General features: G+C 43.1%; 1 protein-coding gene across 2 annotated transcripts in view; it reads right to left on the bottom strand.

The window, feature by feature from the left end:
* TNNT2 (troponin T2, cardiac type) overlaps positions 1-20,763 on the bottom strand; it is a 71,850-nt gene that overhangs the window by 21,146 nt on the left and 29,941 nt on the right. For both annotated transcript variants that reach the window (XM_040337731.1, XM_040337730.1), the window contains exons 5-8: positions 16,834-16,863; positions 9,819-9,842; positions 7,581-7,602; positions 3,323-3,383 (exon numbers count right to left, since the gene is read on the bottom strand). In XM_040337731.1, the coding sequence (XP_040193665.1) occupies positions 3,323-3,383; positions 7,581-7,602; positions 9,819-9,842; positions 16,834-16,863 (137 nt within the window). The remainder of the gene's footprint in view (positions 1-3,322; positions 3,384-7,580; positions 7,603-9,818; positions 9,843-16,833; positions 16,864-20,763) is intronic.

Genomic DNA, 20,763 nt, shown 5'->3' with positions numbered 1-20,763 from the left:
AAGCCTCGTACACACGACTGGTTTTCCGTTGGGAAAACTGCCATGAGCGCTTTTGGCCGGGAAAACCGTCCATGTGTATGCTCCATCGCAGTTTTTCCGACAGGAAAACTGCCGGGGAAAAAAAGAGAACCAGCTCTCTTTTTTTCCACCGGGATTCCTGGCGGTTTTTAACCCGGCAGTTTTCTTATGGGGAAACACTGCGATGGAGCATACACATGGCCGGGATTCCCAACCAAAGCTCTCATGGCAGTTTTCCTGTCGGGAAACCCGGTCGTGTGTAGGGGGAAAAAGTTACCGAGCGGGTTCTCGGTTTTCCCCTCGGGTTTCCCGGTGGTAAAAAGTCAGCCGGGAAACCCGTACATGTGTACGAGGCTATACTGTTTTATCTGGCACCAAGCCTTCAGTAGCAGATCCTTTAAATCCTGTAGGTTGAGAGGTAGGGCCTACATGGATGGGACTTTTTTTTCTTAGAACAATCCACAGATGCTCGATTAGATTTAGATCTAAAAGATTTGGATGTCAAGTCAACACCATAAACTTGTAGTGTTCCTCAAAGAATTGTTAAACCATTTTTGCAGCATGGCAGAGCACGTTATCCTGCTAAAAGAGGCCACTGGCATCAGGTAATACTGTTTCTATGAAGGGGTGTACTTGGTCAATAACAATGTTTAGGCATGTGGTACATGTTAAAGTAACATCCACATGAATGGCAGGACTCAAGGTTTCCACCAGAACATTGCCCAAATCATTACACTGCCTCCATAAGCTTGCCTTCGGGACTGCATCCTGGGGCTCATCTCTCCCCCAGGGAAGCGAGACACATGCACCCACCCATCCACATAATGTAAAAAAAAAACATGATTCATCAGACCAAACCTTCTTCCACTGACAAACAAGAACAGGGGGCGCACCGTATTTGTGCATTACCCTTGCAAAAATTTTACTGTAGTAGTAAAACAGATGTATACTCACAAACAGCATCAACATTCAAGCAGATCAATGTGCACAGTGTTCTGAACAACTGGTAATGTGAGCAAGCCCGAAAAGCAGGAAGACCATCACAAAGGCTGACGCGTTCTGAGGCAGGATCAGAGGGCCAAATCCTCAAAAGAGATACGCAGGCGGAACTGCTGTTCAGCCTGCGTATCCCTGTGCCTATCTTTGGAACTGATCCTCAGAAGCAGTTTTCCAAAGATAGGCAGAAGATCCGACATCTGTAAGAGACTTACACTGTCGGATCTTAGGATGCAGTACCGCATCTGCCGCTGGGGGCATTTCGAGTCGAAATGCCGCTTTGCGTATGCAAATGAGGACTTACGGAGATCCACAAAGCTTTTCAGCTTTGTGTTTTCTGCGTAAGTTTACGTTTGCATACGTAAAATTAGTTCTGCTTTTACAAAGTGTAAACTAGTAACACCTTGTAAAAACAGATCTTTTTTTCGATCGCCGCGTTTTTTTTTTAAATTTAAAAAAAAAATTCCCGGCGCGTAACTTTTTTTTTACCCGACGCAACTTTATTGTCCCGTTGCAATCCACAAAGCCAGACGTAACGTAATTTTGCGCGCTGTCCGTCGGGAAAATGACGTCACGAGCATGCGCAGTACGGCCGGCGCGGGAGCGCGCCTCATTTAAATTGTCATCGCCCCCTGCAGAGGAGGACCGCCTTGGGCCGGAGACATTTAAGTTACACGGCCTGAAATTTCTGGGTAAGTGCTTTGTGGATCGGGCACTTAGGTAGAAATTTTAAGTCAGTGTAACTTAAATGGGAAAAGTTAAGTTAGGCAGGAATTTTGAGGATTTGGCCCATTGCTCTGTGGTCCAGTTCTGATGCTCACATGTCCATTGTAGGCATTTTGGCTGTGGACATGGGTCGGCATGGGCACCCTGACCGGTCTGTGACTACACAGCCCCATACACAACACACTGTGATATCTATTTTTTTCTGCTTTCAATACTTGAACCTCATAGACCACATGCTTACTTGCTGCCTAATATTTTTCACAGGCTTTCAGGTGCAATTGCAATGAGATAACCAATGTCGTTCACTTAACCTGTCAGTGGTCATAAAGTTATGGCTGATTTGTGTATTATTGTTTAGCACAGTTCTTACTCCATGTTGTCAAACATTTCCCATATACTAAGGAAATACATATCCCCTTTCCCAGGTCTTTAATCTCTTAGTAATTTAGTGACCTGGTTACTGATAAATGGGATGAGTCTCTGTGAAAGGGAAACTTTGTTTAGGTACATCTAAAGCAATGAACTACAAATAGTGTACTGTTACCCAGTGGATTCCTAAAACACAAGGACAGTAAACTGCTAAACTATATTTCCAAGAGTATTGGGACACCCGCCTTTACACACACATGAAAATGGCATCCCAGTCTTAGTCTGTAGGGTTCAGTATTGAGTTGGCCCACCCTTTGCAGCTTTAACAGCTTTAATGCTTCAGGGAAGGCTGTCTACAAGGTTTAGGAGTGTGTCTATGGGAATGTTTGACCATTCTTCCAGAAGCGCATTTGTTCCCTTCACTGGAAATAAGAGGCCAAGCCCAACCCCTGAAAAACTACCCCACACCATAATCCCCCCCCCCCCCCACCAAATGATTTGAACCAGTGCACAAAGCAAGGTCCATAAATATATGGATGAGCAAGTTTGGGGTGGAAGAACTTGACTGGCCTGCACAGAGTCTTGACCTCAACCCGATAGAACACCTTTGAGGTAAATTAGAGTGGAGACTGCAAGCCAGGCTGTCTCGTCCAACATCAGTGCATGACCTCACAAATGCACTTTTGAAAGAATGGTCAAACATTCCCATAGACACACTTCTAAACATTGTGGATAGCCTTCCTAGAAGAGTTGAAACTGTTATTGCTGCAAAGGGTGGGCCAAAGAAATATTAAACCCTATGAACTAAGACTGGGATGCCATCATGTGCATGGAAAGGCAGGCGTCCCAATACTTTTGGTAATATAGTGTATGTTTTTGCGCGTGAATTTAGTTCTTTATAAAAAAAATTGCTATACATTTTTAGATGTTGAAATTTGTTTAGCGCTGCACCCATATATCTTTACAGTAACAAAGTATTGTATTTTTTCCACCATCTGACACCGCCAGCACAAGGGTGATACATGTGGGGTAAACCTTGTGTAGTTTAGCAACCATCACTTTTGACTTATACTGCATATTTAAAGTAATATTTTAGGAAAAAGGTAACACAAGCCAAGTCTTCTATGAGGAAACTCAGGAGGGTCTTTGATTCATTTATTTTTAAAAACATGCAGAATTACGGTAGAAATATCAAAACTGTCATCATTCTCACATCAAAATCGACTTTTTCTCCATCTGGAATTTTCAGAGGAATCAAGGCTGGCATAAAAAGTCTGAAAAGACAAAGATGATCATGTGTATTTATTATTTAAAAACATCATAAGAGCATTATTTTTTAGATTTTCTTTTACTGTAATAAAGAACATTCACTATAGCTCATAAGTACATGTCAACAATAATTATTCTTTATATCAATGGAAAGTGTAAGTTCAGTCAAAATCTAACTAAGGCTAAATCTACCCCCATTCTATGCCTATTCTATCTAACCTTGTAAAGAAAAGATCTGTATACTTACTGTTAAGGATATTTGTAAGTTCTGTATATAATTGTATTCTATACTGTATGTTTTGCACACAGCACTCACTGTGCACATGGCACTAATAATGTTTTCAGTACATGTTTGCATTTTTTCGAGTGCTGATTAGAATTAGTCTGCCTATGTTACGCCCCTTGTTACCATAAAAGTATAATTGTAATATTAATGCGATACCTACATAATCATGTGTATAAAAACCTACAATTGCATCATAATAAAGGAGAACGTTTATTTGGAAAGATGCTGGGTGTCAGGGGCGTTGCTAGGTGGCAAAAAGACCAGGGGCTTCAGCCCGAAGTCCAAGGCCAGAAAGCAGGGGGGGGTGTGTTGTGACGCGCACAGGCTTTTTTGGGCTGGCCCGTGACCTACATACACTGACGGTCGTGGCTTACATACACTGACCTACCTAACCTACCTACACTGACCTACCTACATTGACGGTAGTGACCTACAAACACTGACCTACCTACACTGACGGTAGTAGTGACCTATATACACTGACGGTAGTAGTGACCTATATGCACTGTCGGTAGTGACGTATATACACTGACCTACCTACACTAACGGTAGTGACCTGACCTATATACACTGACCTACCTGACATATCTACACTGACGTTAGTGACCTGACCTATATACACTGACCTACATGACATACACTGACGGTAGTGACCTGACCTATATACACTGACCTACCTACACTGACGGTAGTGACCTGACCTATATACACTGACCTACCTTACATACACTGACCTACCTACACTGACGGTAGTGACCTGACGTACACTGACCTATATACATACACATTACACTGTCTCCGACCTACCTCAGCGGTGTCACAGCAGACACTGCAGTCAGTCATTCCGGCGTCAGTGGAGGAGCCGAGGAGGGTAGAAGAGCCGAGGACTGGAGCCTGGAGAGTAGGGGGTAGGAGAGCCGAGGAGCCTGAGAAGAGGAGAGCCGACCGCCCGAGCGCCGAGTGATGTGTATTTGTAATTCCCGCCTTCTGGAGCCTGCAGCGCCTATGATGGACGTCACACGTCCGGCGGCGCAGTATTGGACCAGTGGGCTGTCCATCACAGGCGCCAGGAGGCGGGACCTGCTGCTATGGCACTCGGCCGCACTCAGTTCGGCGGCGCTGGGGATCAGATCCTTTGCGGCGCTTGCCGCTCGGCTCGGGGCTCACAATGGAGAGCCTGCATGCCTGAGACTCTGGGCTTTTCGGGGACCCATTCGGGGCTCCAGACACCCAAGCACGGGCCTCCCAACGCCCCTGCTGAGTGTATCTTTTGTGTCTGTTCCCTACTGCAGTAGTTATTCTTAATTTGGAACCACTAATCAATACGAGGATAGGAGTTGTCTATCTATAAAATGTCCATGTCATTAAATATTCTGAATCTGCCCTGATCCGTTCCCATGATTAGCAGTCAGTGGCAACTTCAATGTAGAGGAGGTACAGCCAACAACCGATGTCCTAAAGTAAGCCTATGGGTTACATTGGTGCAGCCGTTGTCAATGATCTCTCCTCTGCACAGAAGCTGTCATTGGAGAGATCACGTGACCAGAGCGGCTTCTGAATAGGTAAGTATATAGATCTTTTCCTTACAGGGTTAGGTAGAATAGGTTTAGAATGGGGCTGGGAGTAGGTTTAGCCTCTATTAGATTTTGACTGAACTTCCACTGTAAGACGTGTGTTGTTTTTTTTATTTTTTTATTGCTATTTTTTTTGTATATGCACAAAAAAACATAAACTTATATTTGCAATGTAGTATTTCGTACATTGAGCATAGAAAAGAATTGTCTTGCAAAGTGATATCAGGTCAAGTACCTGTAGATAAATACAGCATATAGAATATGATTTCTATTGGTGACTGTGACAGAACCCACTGTCACTGTGTGTTTTGGAAGGGACTGTGGGCGGGCCTCTTTTCCACAGATTATGGCCCAGAAGAGACTGGAGACCTGGGGACAAGCTGGCATTGAGATAATGTAATGTAAGGCTACATCCCTTCACCCCCACCCCCCCCCCCCCCCCCCCTCTTGTTGCTGTGTCTAATTGTGTTGGGTCATGGCACATAGACAATGGTCTGGACTTGAGACGTCTCTCCGCAAGGGATGTGTATTGAGAGGCTGCCTGCTTATCATAATCCCTTTATGTTTATCTGTAGTTTCTGTTTCAATGTACAAGTTTTAAGTTCCCATTGGTTGTTCCTTGTCCCCTACCCCCTCCCCTCTATGACAAGGCTAAGGGGAGTGTCCCTAACTGTGTGTAAAAGTGTATGTCTTGTATTTAATAAACAGTTTATGCTCTGCATGTTTAACCCTCAACACCTGTGTGGATTGTCTCGTGATTGAGGGGTTAAGGGCTGGTTATGGCAAATCTGCAGGCTGCGGGTGCGTTTGGAGGACAGGAGACACAGGACTGGCGGAATGTGCCCACCTGGGGAATGTGAGATCCGTCACAGTGACGATAATCTGACTCCTACGTCTGACCCTGCAGATGGTGTACCTATGCCCGTCTATATCCATATTCCTATAAATTGATGGTGGGCCACCCAGATAGGTTTCTTTTTATGTTTGCATATCTGGTCATTAACGTTGGGAGACAATTAATAATTGTATGTTTTTGTCACATTTTTATGAGATTTTTATATGTTGTTCAATCAAACTTTGTACACTTTTTATATATGAGTGCCCATTATTTCATACTTGGGATTACAAGTGGCAACTAATAAAGTCCTATTTTCTGCTCTTTTCTGTTTTCCCACGTTTTACATGGATGTGGTGCCACAATATACAGGCTTTGTCTCTATATTCTACAGCATATATAATAGACAAGCTTTGCTCAGAGGAACATACCTGGCATATACAATCAAGTGACATAAGGAGATACTTTATTACTATTATTATTATTAATATTATGCATAGCCGGGTTATGAACATATGTAGCACCAAACTAAAATCATATTTATAACAGCCACAGTGGCATTTCTGTCTCTCAGTTTCGAAGTGCTCAGTAGTCACATGGAAAATCGGTAGATAACAGATCTTTCATCCTTCTAATGACTAAATATATACTGTATCTCTGTACATAGGAAAAGTATTGTTTGAACATATTATTTTCACTTTATCACATCCAGCATTCAGTGACATTCCAATACATTCTGAAGTTTAACAATGATAAACTTAGCACTTCGCTGTGTCTTCACCTCATTTTGAGGACATACAGAAATGTGCCTAAAGATCTAGTTTTCTTTGACAGTTTGGCGATGCTGTAGGATCAGGGAAGTGGCCCTAAGGCCACGATCAGTCCATCCGATGAGAACGGTCCTTTGGACCGTTTTCATCGGTTAACCGATGAAGCTGACTGATGGTCTGATGTGCCTACACACCATCGGTTAAAAAAACTATCGTGTCAGAACGCGGTGATGTAAAACACAATGACGTGCTGAATGAAGTTCAATGCTTCCAAGCATGCGTCGACTTGATTCTGAGCATGTGCGGCTTTTTGACCGATGCTTTTGCATACTAACGATCGGTTTTGACCTATCGGTTAGGCGTCCATCGGTTCAATTTGTAAAGCAAGTTCTCATTTTTTTGACCGAAGGATAACTGACCGATGGGGCCTACACACGATCGGTTTGGACCGATGAAACGGTCCTTCAGTCCGTTTTCATCGGTTTTGACCGATCGTGTGTACGCGGCCTTAGAGGGCTGGGTATATAAATATCTCCACATTCTTACCAGAAATAAACACATCAAAATGTCTGGAAACCATTACTGTTTCTAATGCAAAGTGCATTTTCCATCTTTGTTCTATTTGCAGCTGATATAAAATTCATATGAACGTGCAACATCAACACCAGTGTCACCAAACAATGTCATAAAAAGATGGCGTATAACAATGCAATAATTTTTTTCAGAGAACTACTTACTTGGGCTTGGGTTTTGATTCTTCTGTTTAACAAAAAGCGAAGAGAAAAAGTTTTTGTTTAGTGCATACTACAACATCAATATACTACTAACATATTTACTCTGCAATGTTGTGCAAGTGAATGGTTGCTTTGATCATCATATTCTCAAACCTTGCAAATTCTGCATTACATGCAGCAAAACTTGGTTTTCATTCTGTGGGAATTAGATAACAATTCTCCAATACCTATAGCTTCCCACTGAAATGTTAAAGTGTTTTTGAAGTAGCTCATAACATGCAGCTGAACTTGTTCGGTGATCTTAAAGACATTTCACTGCTTATCCAAGTATCCAATAAGATGAAATTTGGATAAGTAGCGAAACATCTTACATCTTCAACGTTACACATAAGTTCAGTTGAATGGAGCTAACTACAACTATTTATCTTAAGGTGGAAATACACCGCACCTGAGCACTGCAAACTAAAAATGCTATTTAATTCATTTTCAATATATATTACAGATATACATTGCACACACTACCTAACCTTCCCAATGAATGAGCATGAAAAATGGTCTGTGTACAATAGATGCACTAAAAGTAACTTAGCTTGGTTTATAGTGGCTTCACAGTCTTTGTAAGCAACCAGGGCTTCATAACAACAACAAAGATTTGTGCCTCCATTACACCACAATTTAGTCAGGCCCAGATTCTCAAAGGAGATACGACGGCGTATCTCCAGATACGCCGTCGTATCTCTGAGTCTGAGCTGTCATATCTATGCGCCTGATTCTTAGAAACATGCGGCCGGCCGACGCAGTACAGATACGCCGTTTACGTTAGGCTTTTCCCGGCGTAAAGTTACCCCTGCTATATGCGGCGTACCAATGTTAAGTATGGACGTCGTTCCCGCATCGAATTTTGAAAATTTTACGTCGTTTGCGTAAGTCGTCCGTGAATGGGGCTGGACGTAATTTACGTTCACGCCGAAACCAATACGTCCTTGCGGCGTACTTTGGAGCAATACATACTGGGATATGTCCACGGACGGCGCATGCGCCGTTCATGAAAAACATCAATCACGTCGGGTCACAAGTTATTTACATAAAACACGCCCCTCTGTTCCACATTTGAATTAGGCGGGCTTACGCCGGCCTATTTACGCTACACCGCCGCAACTTACGGAGCAAGTGCTTTGAGAATACTGCACTTGCCCGTCTAAGTTGCGGAGGCGTAACGTAAATAGGATACGTTACGCCCGACTATAGATACGCCGCTGTACGAGAATCTGGGCCTCAGTGTTTATCTGGTGCTCCAAATGGAGTAATCTTTAGGGGTATAGTCTGTGGTTGTAATAGCTGGATGGTCATGTATCCATAGGTTGGGTGGTTGGAAAAGAAAGGGGTATTAAGGGTTAAAAAGGAAGGCAGCCATCCTTCAGAGTGTGTCCAGAACTATGCAAGACATGTAAGGAAAAAACAGGGAGGGGGGGAAGCCAACCTGAGTGTAGTATTAAAATTATGACTTTAATAGGACAAGATTAAAATGCTCGTCAAAGTAAAGTGCAGTCCTAGCATTCCACATGGCTCTGTGGGTCCCACCGCGGTTCTGGATAGCTGGAAAAGATTAAGCAGCTGGCTGGAATGGATCACAGTGTTTCTCCAGGAGCAAGGAACAAGGAAGTGATCAGCATGGACCGTGAAACAGGAAGTGATGTCACTGGTGTCTGATTGGACCAAGGCAGGGCTGAAATCTTGTCAATCAGGACTGCAGTGGTGAAAGGCTACTCGCTTGGAGCTGGCTGCTCCTTCTATTGGCCTCCATTACACCACAAGACCAGGGGGGACTTCACAAGACCAAAGAAGGCATTTCAACTGGGAAAGACACTAGCACCCGATTTCTGCAATCGCTTGGGTAGAGCCTGGAGCCTTGGTTGCCTACAGAGGTTGTGAAGCTGCTATAACCCATGCTGAGTGATTTTTTGTTTATTTCTAATGTTCATAGACCATTGTCCATGCTCATTTGCTAGGATGGTTAGGTAGCATGTGCATGAGTTGTATGTGTATCTGTAAAACTCTGTATGCCTTGTATTGTTTTCCTACAATTGTATTTAGTTTGTACATGTATGTACAGCATTATTATTGTAAAGTACAGTATACTACAGAGGATTATGTTTCCTTGCTTTATTGCAAAATGAGCTTAAAAGACAAAACAAAACAATTTGATGATTGCTAAATTAAAAATTACATTAAAAATTATACCTTCTCCTTGTTCTTCATCTCCACCTGTAAAGAGAAAGCAAAAATAATTGTATGCATTTATTTTTTATTGAGAAAAAAAACCCAAAGGATTTGATTTACCTAAAGTGGCTGTAAAGGCAGAAGGTTTTATTATGCAGTAAGGTAAGAAAGCTTCTGCATGCAGCCCCCCTAAATAAATCCCTGAGCCTAATTTTGATCCAGCGATGTGCACAAAAGCAGATGCTCTCTCTCGGTTCTCTCGATTATTATTGGCTCAGATGCAACAGAGAGAGCCATTGGCTCCTGCGGCTGTCAATCACAGCCAGTGATGAGGAGGCTGGCAGCAGGGCCAAGCCCTGCCTGTTTTGTCTTATGGACACACAGAGTGAGGCTTAAGAGCGAGCATGCACATGTGCCCCTATAGCAAGTGGCTTGTTATGGGGACGCTCGGTGGAGTGAAGGAGCGCTGTCAGGGGACCCAAGAAGAGGTAGAACGGGACTGCTCTGTGCAAAACCACTGCACAGAGCAAGTAAGCATAACATGTTTATTGTTTAAAAAAAACTGACTTTACAAACATTTTAAATAGACTGCTCATTTATTTTCACTTTGTAAAGTGTATTCACTTTGACATCTTAATCATAATCAAGGGAATTAAAAAAACATTATTTTTTTGCTTGTTCAGAATTGGATGATTGAAGTGAAGATAACTTCAACTCATTCACTAAGATAAGAGAACATTCACTTTGCAAAGTGGCCATGATCTAATCCTTTAGAAAACGAATCCAATTTTTCGAAAATGTAGTGCTTTTATTTTTAGCATTTTATTATATGTTGTAGAAAATATTTAGTATAATTCAACAAGATATTTAGTATATCACTGCCAAAAGAGCAGACATACTAAAAGCATTACACTAGGTACATCTTGCTTGCCAGCAAGAAAGCAGTGACACACCCTAGTTTAATGCCGCGTACAGACGGTCGTTTTTTGTGATGAAAAAAAACGACGTTTTTGAAAACGTCATTTAAAATGATCGTGTGTGGGAGAAAACGTCGTTTTATGTCTTCTGAAAAACGACAAAAAAAATTCGAACATGCTCGAATTTTTTGTGTCGTTTTTCAAAACGTCGTTTTTTGTTTCACAGAAATTGACCGTGTGTACCAAACCCGCGCATGCCCAGAAGCTAGTTTCAATGGAAAAAAGTGGTGAAACGTAACCTCGCTTTGCTAGAGCATTGTGAAAAAACGATGGTGTGTAGGCAACGTCGTTTTTGAAAATGATGTTTCAAAAACGTTGTTTTATTTCATGATTTAAAACGTCGTTTTTTTTTCATCACAAAAAACGACCGTCTGTACGCGGCATAACAAGTGAAGAAGCACCTATGTAGATGCGGCATCCAACCGATTATGAAAATTACCTTAAAGAGGCGTTCCAGTCAATATTGAGTTTTTTAAAATTCAGCAGCTCCAAAATCTGTAGCTGCTGACTTTTAATAAACAGCCACTCAACTGTCCCAACTAACAGAAAACCTCCATACACACAATCTTACATCCACAGTTGATCCAGAGGAAGACCAAAAACATCAATATCCAATGATCCAATTTGCTCTGGGGGAAGGGGTTCCATCGTGATCCCCGAGATCCCCCAGAAGGCAATCAGATGTTTCCTGGATCAACTACCCCTGGTGTTATTACCTATAAATGATAGTATCCAGAATCCAGATATATTGTGACTTTAAGAATGCATCCAGCTCTTCATTTAAACAATCTATGGTACTGGCCAGAACTATTTCTTGAGGGAATCTGTTCCACATTTTTTACTGCTCTTACTGTGAAGAAAGCTTTATGTATGGAAGAAATGCGAGTAACTGCCACTGGTACTAATAGGATTTTTAAGGCAAAAGAAGAAATGAAAAGTTGTTTGAGTAAAAACACAACATTTTATTTTACATCGTAAAATAAATAAAAATATGACATCCTACGTATAAAATCAACAGTGGATTTGTTGATTAGGAAAGATTGCGGACTTCACTACATTGGTAGGACCTCCTGGGCACTGAATCTTTGCATAGGGGAGCATGTTAACAATATTAAAAAAGGTCTAAGGTGCCACAGCGTGTCCAAACATTTTCCGATGTGTCACGATAGGTATCCCAGATATTTGAAATTCTGGGGGATCGAAAAAGTAAACAAACATTGGAGAGGGGAGAATTTTTTTTAGGCATTTAAGTAAAAGAGAATCATTCTGGATTTATGAAACCAAATTACTTGCACCAGTGGGATTAAATGTTGAGTTTGATCTTAATTGTTTAATTTTGGATAGGTAGCATATTTCCTTTTCTCTCTTTTTTAAAAGCTTTTTTGATGTTTTTAAGATTTATTATGTATTCATATGTAATATTTTTATCTTTTGTATTAGATAGCCATGGGTGTTAAAATGTATTTAAATATACCGATAGTATTTTTTATGACTCGGTAATGGGATGCTATTAAAGTGGAGTTCCACCCATTTTTTTTATCTTTGGCTGTGCTGCATGCCCTTAGCACATAGTTTTCACAATGGGCAAAATTTTAATTTTTTTTGTCTGGTAAATACCTTTTTTCCGTTTTTTTCTGCATAGCTTCCTGGTCCTAATAGCCTAGGCGATTACGTCACAAGGCGATTCACAAGGGTTCCTGGGATATCTGCGTCATGTATCCCTTGCGAATCGCCTCCTACCAAAATCTTGTGTTTTTTGGGAGAGAGAGAGGAGCTTTCAGAAGTCATCGGCGATGTCTGGGTGGGCGGGACAGAGCATCTGTCAACAACAGCCAATTATGTGGCTTCTTAAGAAAGGGGGCGAAGCCGCATCGCGTAGCATAATCTAACTGCATGCAGGGAGAGAGAGGAGCTTTCAGAAGTCATCGGCGATGTCTGGGTGGGCGGGACAGAGCAGCTATCGAACGCCAGCCAATAGAATGGGGTCAGCCGCTATGTGTATACAGCTCCGCCCCCTTTCTTAAAAAGCCACATAATTGACTGGCGTTTGATAGCTGTTCTGTCCTGCCCACGCAGACATCGCTGATGACTTCTGAAAGCTCCTCTCTCTCTCCCTGCACACAGTTAGATTGTTTTATAATTATAAAAGAGTTAGATTGTTTTATAACCTAACCGTGTGCAGGGAGAGAAGGAGAGAAACTTTCAGAAGTCATCAGCAATGTCTGGGTGGGTAGAACAGAGCAGCAATCGAACGCCAGCCAATTATGTGGCTTCTTAAGAAAGGGGGCGGAGCCGCATACACATAGCGGCCCGCCCTGACCCCATTCTATTGGCTGGCGTTCAATAGCTGCTCTGTCCCGCCCACCCAGACATCGCCAATGACCTCTGAAAGCCCCTCTCTCTCCCTGCCCACAGTTAGATTATGCTACGCGATTCGGCTCCGCCCCCTTTCTTAAGAAGCCACATAATTGGCTGTTGTTTGATAGCTGCTCTGTCCCATCCACCCGGACATCGCTGTTGACTTCTGAAAGCTCCTCTCTCTCCCTGCACACAGATTATAAAACAATTATAAAAAAAACGACGAGGAACGTCAGCGGCGCTAGAGATGTAAAATTAAAATAAATAAAGTTATGATTTAAAAAAAACATCAGGATGGTGTCACCCGGTTTTGGACCACACCCCCTATTAATGCCGCTGCATTACCTGCCTAATCTGACTCCTCGCCTGTGTTGTAATTAACAGGTTGCTATAGCATGGGGGCGGGAACTTCCGCAGACACGAGATTGCCATAGCAACCTGTCAGGAAGAAGGACGGCCTCCCTGGGGCATTACTGAGCATGTGCGAGATTTGCAGGTGCATGATGGGTAGATGACTGCACAGAAATCCAGGAAATTAACACGAGAGGGCTTCGGATGACCACAACTAAAATGGAAACTGCCTGCTTCTGAGATCAGTAAGTAAATAACTATTTTTAAACAAAGTAAAAAAGTGCAAAAAGTATGACATGTTAGAAATGTTCATTTACAGGTTTTGACAGTTACAGAGCAGTGTTTAAAAAAAAATGTTTGGGGGACTGGAACTCCCCTTTAAGAGCTGTGCTGATAGCTTTTATCTCTTTGTGTCATGTTACATTATTCACGCAAAATTGTATTTCTGCACGCATCTCTTACATTTCATCTTGGTGGATGTTTTATTGCAGAGAGTGTGTACACGCGCATTTGAGCAAAGCTGTATCACTTGTTCCACTTTCTCTATAATTAGACGTCGGGTGCTGCCGTGGCTCCACCTCGCTGACAAAGTACTGTAGGACGTAAAGCGTACAGGAGGAGGAGCCACGTTCTTTGAGATCACCCGCTGCTATCCGATCAGTTTGTGTGTTTCATCTTGTGCCATATTCAGCCGCTCTGCGGCTCTTTACATGCCTTATACAACACAAAGGCGTCTGTAAGTTTATTTTAAATAAAGCACTATTTTTTCTTAAATAATAATAACTAGCAGGTACCTTTGGAACCTATGGGACTTTGTAGACAGGTTACATATGGGATATCTATAAGACACCAGGATTCTCAGCGTCCTATATAACAAAATTGAGGTATACTTGACCATTTGCGGCCATATTTCATGGCCTTTATGTGGATCCTTGACCCAAACATAAGGGGCTACCTTCCTGTGGCACAGTGAGAGACTTTTCTGTTTTTGCTTGGGAAGATCTTTCATCTGCTATTATTCTGTGGATGAACTCAATAATTATGCACATTAGGGAACCAGGAAGTGAAGCCGCAAGGCTTGACTTCCTGATTCCCTTACCCAAGATGTCAGCGCCTCCACCCCAAGAGCCGAGAGACACGAGGGTGCCGACATCGCAGGCACCATGGACAGGTAAGTGTCCTTATTTTAAAAGTCAGCAGCTGCAGTATTTGTAGCTGCTGACTTAAAAAAAAAAAGAAATCAGCGGAACTCCGCTTTAATCTCCTCTTCTCAAGAGAGAGTAAATTAAGTTACGCTAATCCTTACTCACAGCTGAGCTCCTCCATGAAATTTTTGGGTTTCCCTTCTCTGCACTTTCTCCAGTTCTTTTTGTGAACTGCTACCTAAAACTAAACGGCATAATTCAGATGAGGGCTAAGGCTCGGTTCACACTGGTGCGAGTGAAACATTTTGTATGGCTGAATTTGCATCGCATTCGGACCAAAAGGGTACGGGACCCTTTTTTCCGTCCGCACTGGAATCAGATCGCATGGGTGTTCACACTATGATCTGCGAACCGATTCATTAACTTTCTTTCAACACCCGCAGCGGTTCGCAGAGTGCAGTGTGAACTGCCTGCGAGTTAGATGTGACCCGGCAACTCGCCCAGAAATAGCGATGGTTCCCGCATCGCATGTGTGAACCCAGCTTTACTAATGATTTAGGCAAAGTTCTCTCTCTCTCTCTATTACTCTCTCTCTGCAGTCCATACCTCTTTTAAAACAAGAAAGTATTTTGCTAGCTTTAGAAACTGCAGCTTGTTACTACATCATGTTATTATTAAGTTTATGATTTAACAAAACAACCAGATCCGTCTCGACTATTGACTTCCCCAGCTGTTCTCCTCCTAGTATGTATAACGTATGATGCATTGCATGTATGTTTTTAGCCCCCAAGTGCATAACTTTATATTTATCAACATTAAACCTCATTTGTCACATAGTTTTCCAATTAGACAGTGAATTTAGGTTCTGTAAGGACGTTATTCCACTTGGGGCTTGATTTACTAAAACTGGAGTGTGCAAAATCTGGTGCAGCTGTGCATTGTAGCCAATCATCTTCTAACGTCAGCACTGGATTTTGCAACCCCCTTGGTGTCATCTGAAAACACTGAAATTGTACTTTTAATCCCAAAATTGATATAATTTATAAATACATCAAAAAGTAAGGATCGCAATACTGAACCTTGGGGTATACCACTAATAACCTTAAACCATTCAGAGTATAAATCAGTAATCACTTCTCTCTGAATAGATATTTTAGCCAGTTTTCCATCCATTTAAAAAACGATTTTTCCAAGCTTGTAGACTTTAACTTACACATTAGCTATGTGTGGGAAACTGTGTCAAACGCTTTTGCAAAATCCAAGTATATACATAGACACTGCTTTGTCTAAGTTTTTGCTCACCTTCTCATAAAAATACATTTAATTTAATTTGGCAAAATTTGTCTCAACTTTGGCCTTTCATAAATCCATGCTGTCTATTGCTTAAAATATTATTTTCTAGCCAAAAGCTCTGTGCGTTTTTTTTTTTATTAAACTCTCAGTTATATTCTTAACTACAGAAGTTAAACTTTAACTTTTAAATGTAGGTACTACATTGACCTTATGCCAATCCAGTGGTACTGTGCAAGTTTTTTAAACAGGTAAAAATTATAAACAATGGCTTACAAATATTAGAGCTCAACTATTTGAGAGCTTGTGGGTGTAAGCCATCTGGTCCAGCTGCTTTAGGGCCCTTTCACATGGGGCTGTCCCTGCTCCACTTTTCTCAGTGGGGATCGCTCCCCCTATGGGGGATCGGATGACGACGGAAAGTAGAGTCCGCTGTCACCCGATCTGATCTGCCAGATGGAAGGAAAAGTAGGGTTTTCCTCCGTCACACTTTGGCGAACCGGAGCGGGTCGGATGTCAGCAGGCATGTCACCGTTGACATCCGTGGCTCCATAGAGGAGCACGGAGCGCCCATTCAGGTCTGCCTAAGAAACTGGCAGGCGGACCGAAATGGTCCGCACGTGTGAAAGGGTGTCTAGATAATATCAGCTCCCACATTTTCCATAGTATACACTAAGGAAAATATGCCTTCTTATCTAGTAAAGGGCCTACATGCTCAGACCTGACCTTTTTACTATTAATATATTTGAAGATTTGTTTAGGGTGTGTCCTACTCTCTTATGCAACTTGTCATTCGTTCATTAATTTTCAATAGCTCCTATATATGGATTATATCTTTTTATTTCACTGTTTAGAGTTCAGCTTAAAAATGGAAGAAAATGTAAAAATCATTTCAGGTTTTACTGTTGAGCTTACCTTCTTCTGTGCCAGCTTCTTGTTCATGATCTACCATAAAAAAGAGAAATGTTTTACGCAGATGATTTCCCGTTATATGTCAACAATCCCCACATTTCTATCCCTTCCATAATCAGACAATTTCAGGAATTTGGGGTTGTCAGCAACTTCAAAGTAAATTATGAAAAGACCAAGGCTTTTAATATCTCACTACCTCACTCCTCTGTATCTTACCTTCAAGTTAATCTTTCCTTCTGGTGCAAAGAACAGCCTTAAAATACCAGAGTGTCCATATTCCATCAACATAATTTTTTTTGACTGACCTTAATTATTCACCCTTACTACAAACTGTCCGCACATGCCTCAAAACCTATAATAAACCACATATTTCCTGGTTCAGTCATATTACCCAAGGTCAGGCGTGGGGTTGCCCTGCTTTACGTTATCCTAAAGTTTCAAGATGCGTCCCTCGTCCAAATAGTGGAATGGCATCAATGTAGACCCACTAAACTTTGGACTCGCATCAAAGAGGACTTGATCCGTTTAGACCTTATTTCCCTGCTTTGGACAGACCCCATTCTTAGGCCTTCTAAAGACCTACTGCCTACACTTGTTAATGCTACCTTACTTATCTGGGATGGTTACCTAGGTCAGAGACTGCTTTTTCCCAGACCAAGCCCCCTGACCCCATTGTTTTGCCTTGCATCATTTCCCCAACACTGACTAGTTCTACCTTCCTTTCGTGTGCAAAGAAGTGATAAACCTCTATTGTGTCATATGTTGAGTGGGGGAACCATCTTACCCCTGTCTCAAGTTCTCTCAAACTGCCATAACCCCCGATTGACCTGGCTTGAATACACATAACTACAACATTACCTTAAACAGCTCTCCTCCTCTGATCTACTGACGAGGGTCATTCGAGTCATTGCTGTCTCGGTCCAATAGACCTGATCACTCACTCTCTCAGATCTACCAAATTTTGTTGCGGTAATCTAATCCAAACCCACCTCCATTTCTCTCCAAATGGCAGCAGGACTTGAATATACCGGCGGAATCATTGAAATGGGACAAGGTACTAGCATTGTCAGTTTACCCATACGCTCAAGAACGCAACTACCAGATTCTCCCCTGCTGATATTACTGATCTGTGACTCTTCATAAATTGATCCCTCCTGTCACGAAGATCCTGCCAGACTCTTCGGTTCCCAATCGCGGGTGCAACTGTGCATGTGCGCACGTCCACGCGCGCACCTCGGTTGGCGTCAGGCGGGATATTTAAGCCTGCTTGTCACATACAGTCCCTGCTGTCTGCTCTACAGCATTGTGTGCCTTAAAACTTGATCTGAGACTGTTACCTGTATTAAAGCGGGGGTTCACCCTATTAAAAAAAAAAAAACATTTTTTTTTTATTATACCATTACATTCGGCATCGTAGCGCGAGCTACAGTATGCCGGTCTTAAATTTTTTATCCCCGTACTCACCGTGCTATGGATCATTGAAGATTCCGGGGAATGGGCGTTCCTATGGTGAGAGAAGGTGATTGACGGCCGGCCCTGGCACGTCACGCTCCTCCGGAAATAGCCGAAATAGGCCTGGCTCTTCACGGCGCCTGCGCATAGCCTGTGCGCAGGCGCCGAGACCTACTCCGGCTGTCTTCGGGGAGCGTGACGTGCCAGAGCCGGCCGTCAATCATCCTCCCTCTCCATAGGCACGCCCATTCCCCGCGGGAGTCGGAAACTTCAATGACCGATAGCACAATGAGTACGGGGATTAAAAATTTAAGACCGGCATACCGTAGCTCGCGCTACGATGCCGAATGTAATGGTATAATGATGTCAAGGAGGGTGAACCACCGCTTTAAGACCCGGCTTACCTTTGACCATCCAGTTATCTGCCTGCATCTGACCTCAGCCTGTTTGTGACTACTCTTTGCCTGCACCCCTGTACCATTGCTGCCCACCTGATATCTGAGCTGGCCTGTCTGACTATTCCTGCGTTTGTCCTATCTGTTTCTGGTTCGAATCCAGCCTGCTGAGCTGCTTCCGATCCAGCGTGCTAAGCTGTTCCAGTCTGCAAAGCTGATCCAGTCTGCTGAGCTGCTCCTGATCCAGTCTGCTAAGCTGATACAGTCTGCTGAGCTGCTCCTGATCCAGTCTGCTAAGCTGATCCAGTCTGCTGAGCTGTTCCTAATCCAGTCTGCTAAGCTGATCCAGTTCCTGTATCCCAGTTCCTGCAAGGAAGTTTCCGGTTGGCTGATCCACTTCCTCACCTCTGTTGATCCTGCCAGGCACCCGTGCCACTCCTTACTCCTGTGCCTACTGTTACCTTACCAGGGGGTCGCCAGTGGGTGCCATAAGGGAGGCCGTCCTCTGCAATTCGGGCTCACAACCATCAGGTACGTGACACCTCCATTTCCGATGTATTGTTTGTGGGCTCCTTTGCGGGACAGGTAAGTGCCCTTATTTTAAAAGTCAGCAGCTGCAGTATTTGTAGCTGCTGACTTTAAAAAAAAAAGAAATCAGCGGAACTCTGCTTTAATCTCCTCTTCTTAAGAGAGAATAAATTCAGTTACGCTAATCCTTACTCATAGCTGAGCTCCTCCATGCCTCTTTTTGGTTTCCCTTCTCTGCACTTTCTCCAGTTCCACAATATAATTTTTGTGAACTGCTGCCTAAAACTAAACAACATAATTCAGATGAAGGCTAAGGCTCTGTTCACACTGGTCCGAGTGAAACATTTTATATGGCTGAATTTGCATCGCATTCGGACCAAAACGGTACGGGACCCTTTTTTCCGTCCGCACTGGTATCAGATCGCATGGGTGTTCACACTGTGATCTGCGAACCGATTCATTAACTTTCTATCAACACCCACAGCGGTTCGCAGAGTGCAGTGTGAACTGCCTGCGAGTTAGATGCGACCTGGCAACTCGCCCAGAAATAGCGCTGGTTCCAGCATCGCATGTGTGAACCCAGCTTTACAAATTATTTAGGCAAAGTTCACCATGCTCTATATATGGGATACCTGCCCACAAATTGTCCCCTTTTAGGACAAAATACTGTAATTATATGATACTCTGGTGGGGGACAAATCAATCTTAAATTACAGTATTCTTCATGCTGTAAGGCTCCTACAGACAATTAAAGAAAAGCTTGATCAAGCACTTTTTGGCGGCAGCTCTGTATGTTATAGCCAGAAATTGGCATCAGCCTGAACCCCCATAAACTGCGGTCTGGGCTTGTGAATTGTACAGCATTGAATATATGAAAAGTATGCTGCTAGAGAGCAGGATAAATCTGAAGCTTACAGCCTTACCAGGACTGTTTGAATAATTTTCGTTAGGGTCCTTTCACACTAGCGGACCGTTCGTCCGCTCATTACAAGTCCGTTAACGGACTTGTAATGAATCCCTATGGGAACGCGTCCGTTAGCGGATGGAGCATCCGCTAGCTTCCGCGTCAGTCGGGATCCGCTTTTCCGAACGGAAGAAACCCTATTTTTCTTCCGTTCGGCGGAGCGGAACTGATGCAGATGGTCAGACGGTCCGTCTGCTTCAGGTTCCCCATAGGGGACAGCGGAGCAGAGACAGGGCGGTCCCTGCACTGTGTGCGGGGACCGCCCTATCCGCCGACAGCTGAGCGGGGATCCCCGCTGAGCCGACGGAGACACACGGAGCGGACCCGGAAACGGTCCGCTCCGTGTAAAAGAGCCCTTACTCTTTTCGTTACTTCAGTTTTGCTTCCTTTATTTCTACTACGGTTTAAGAGGGAACATATCTGGCTGTGAGTTGTCGGGGGGTTCTTCAGAGGGAGTGGGGGCTTTTGGGTTCCCCTATACTACTAATAAAAAGTATTCTTGTCGTTGTTTGTTTGCCTTTTGATATGCACCCCTACCTTCTGTCTGGGTGAGACATTGTATTAGGATAGGAAGTGTTACTAGGACAGAGAGTG

The sequence above is a fragment of the Rana temporaria genome, chromosome 2 (assembly GCF_905171775.1).
Source record: "Rana temporaria chromosome 2, aRanTem1.1, whole genome shotgun sequence".
In the NCBI taxonomy this organism is placed as follows: Eukaryota; Metazoa; Chordata; class Amphibia; order Anura; family Ranidae; genus Rana; species Rana temporaria.
The sequence above is the reverse complement of the archived record's forward strand: the minus strand, read 5'-3'. Positions and strand labels throughout refer to the sequence as shown.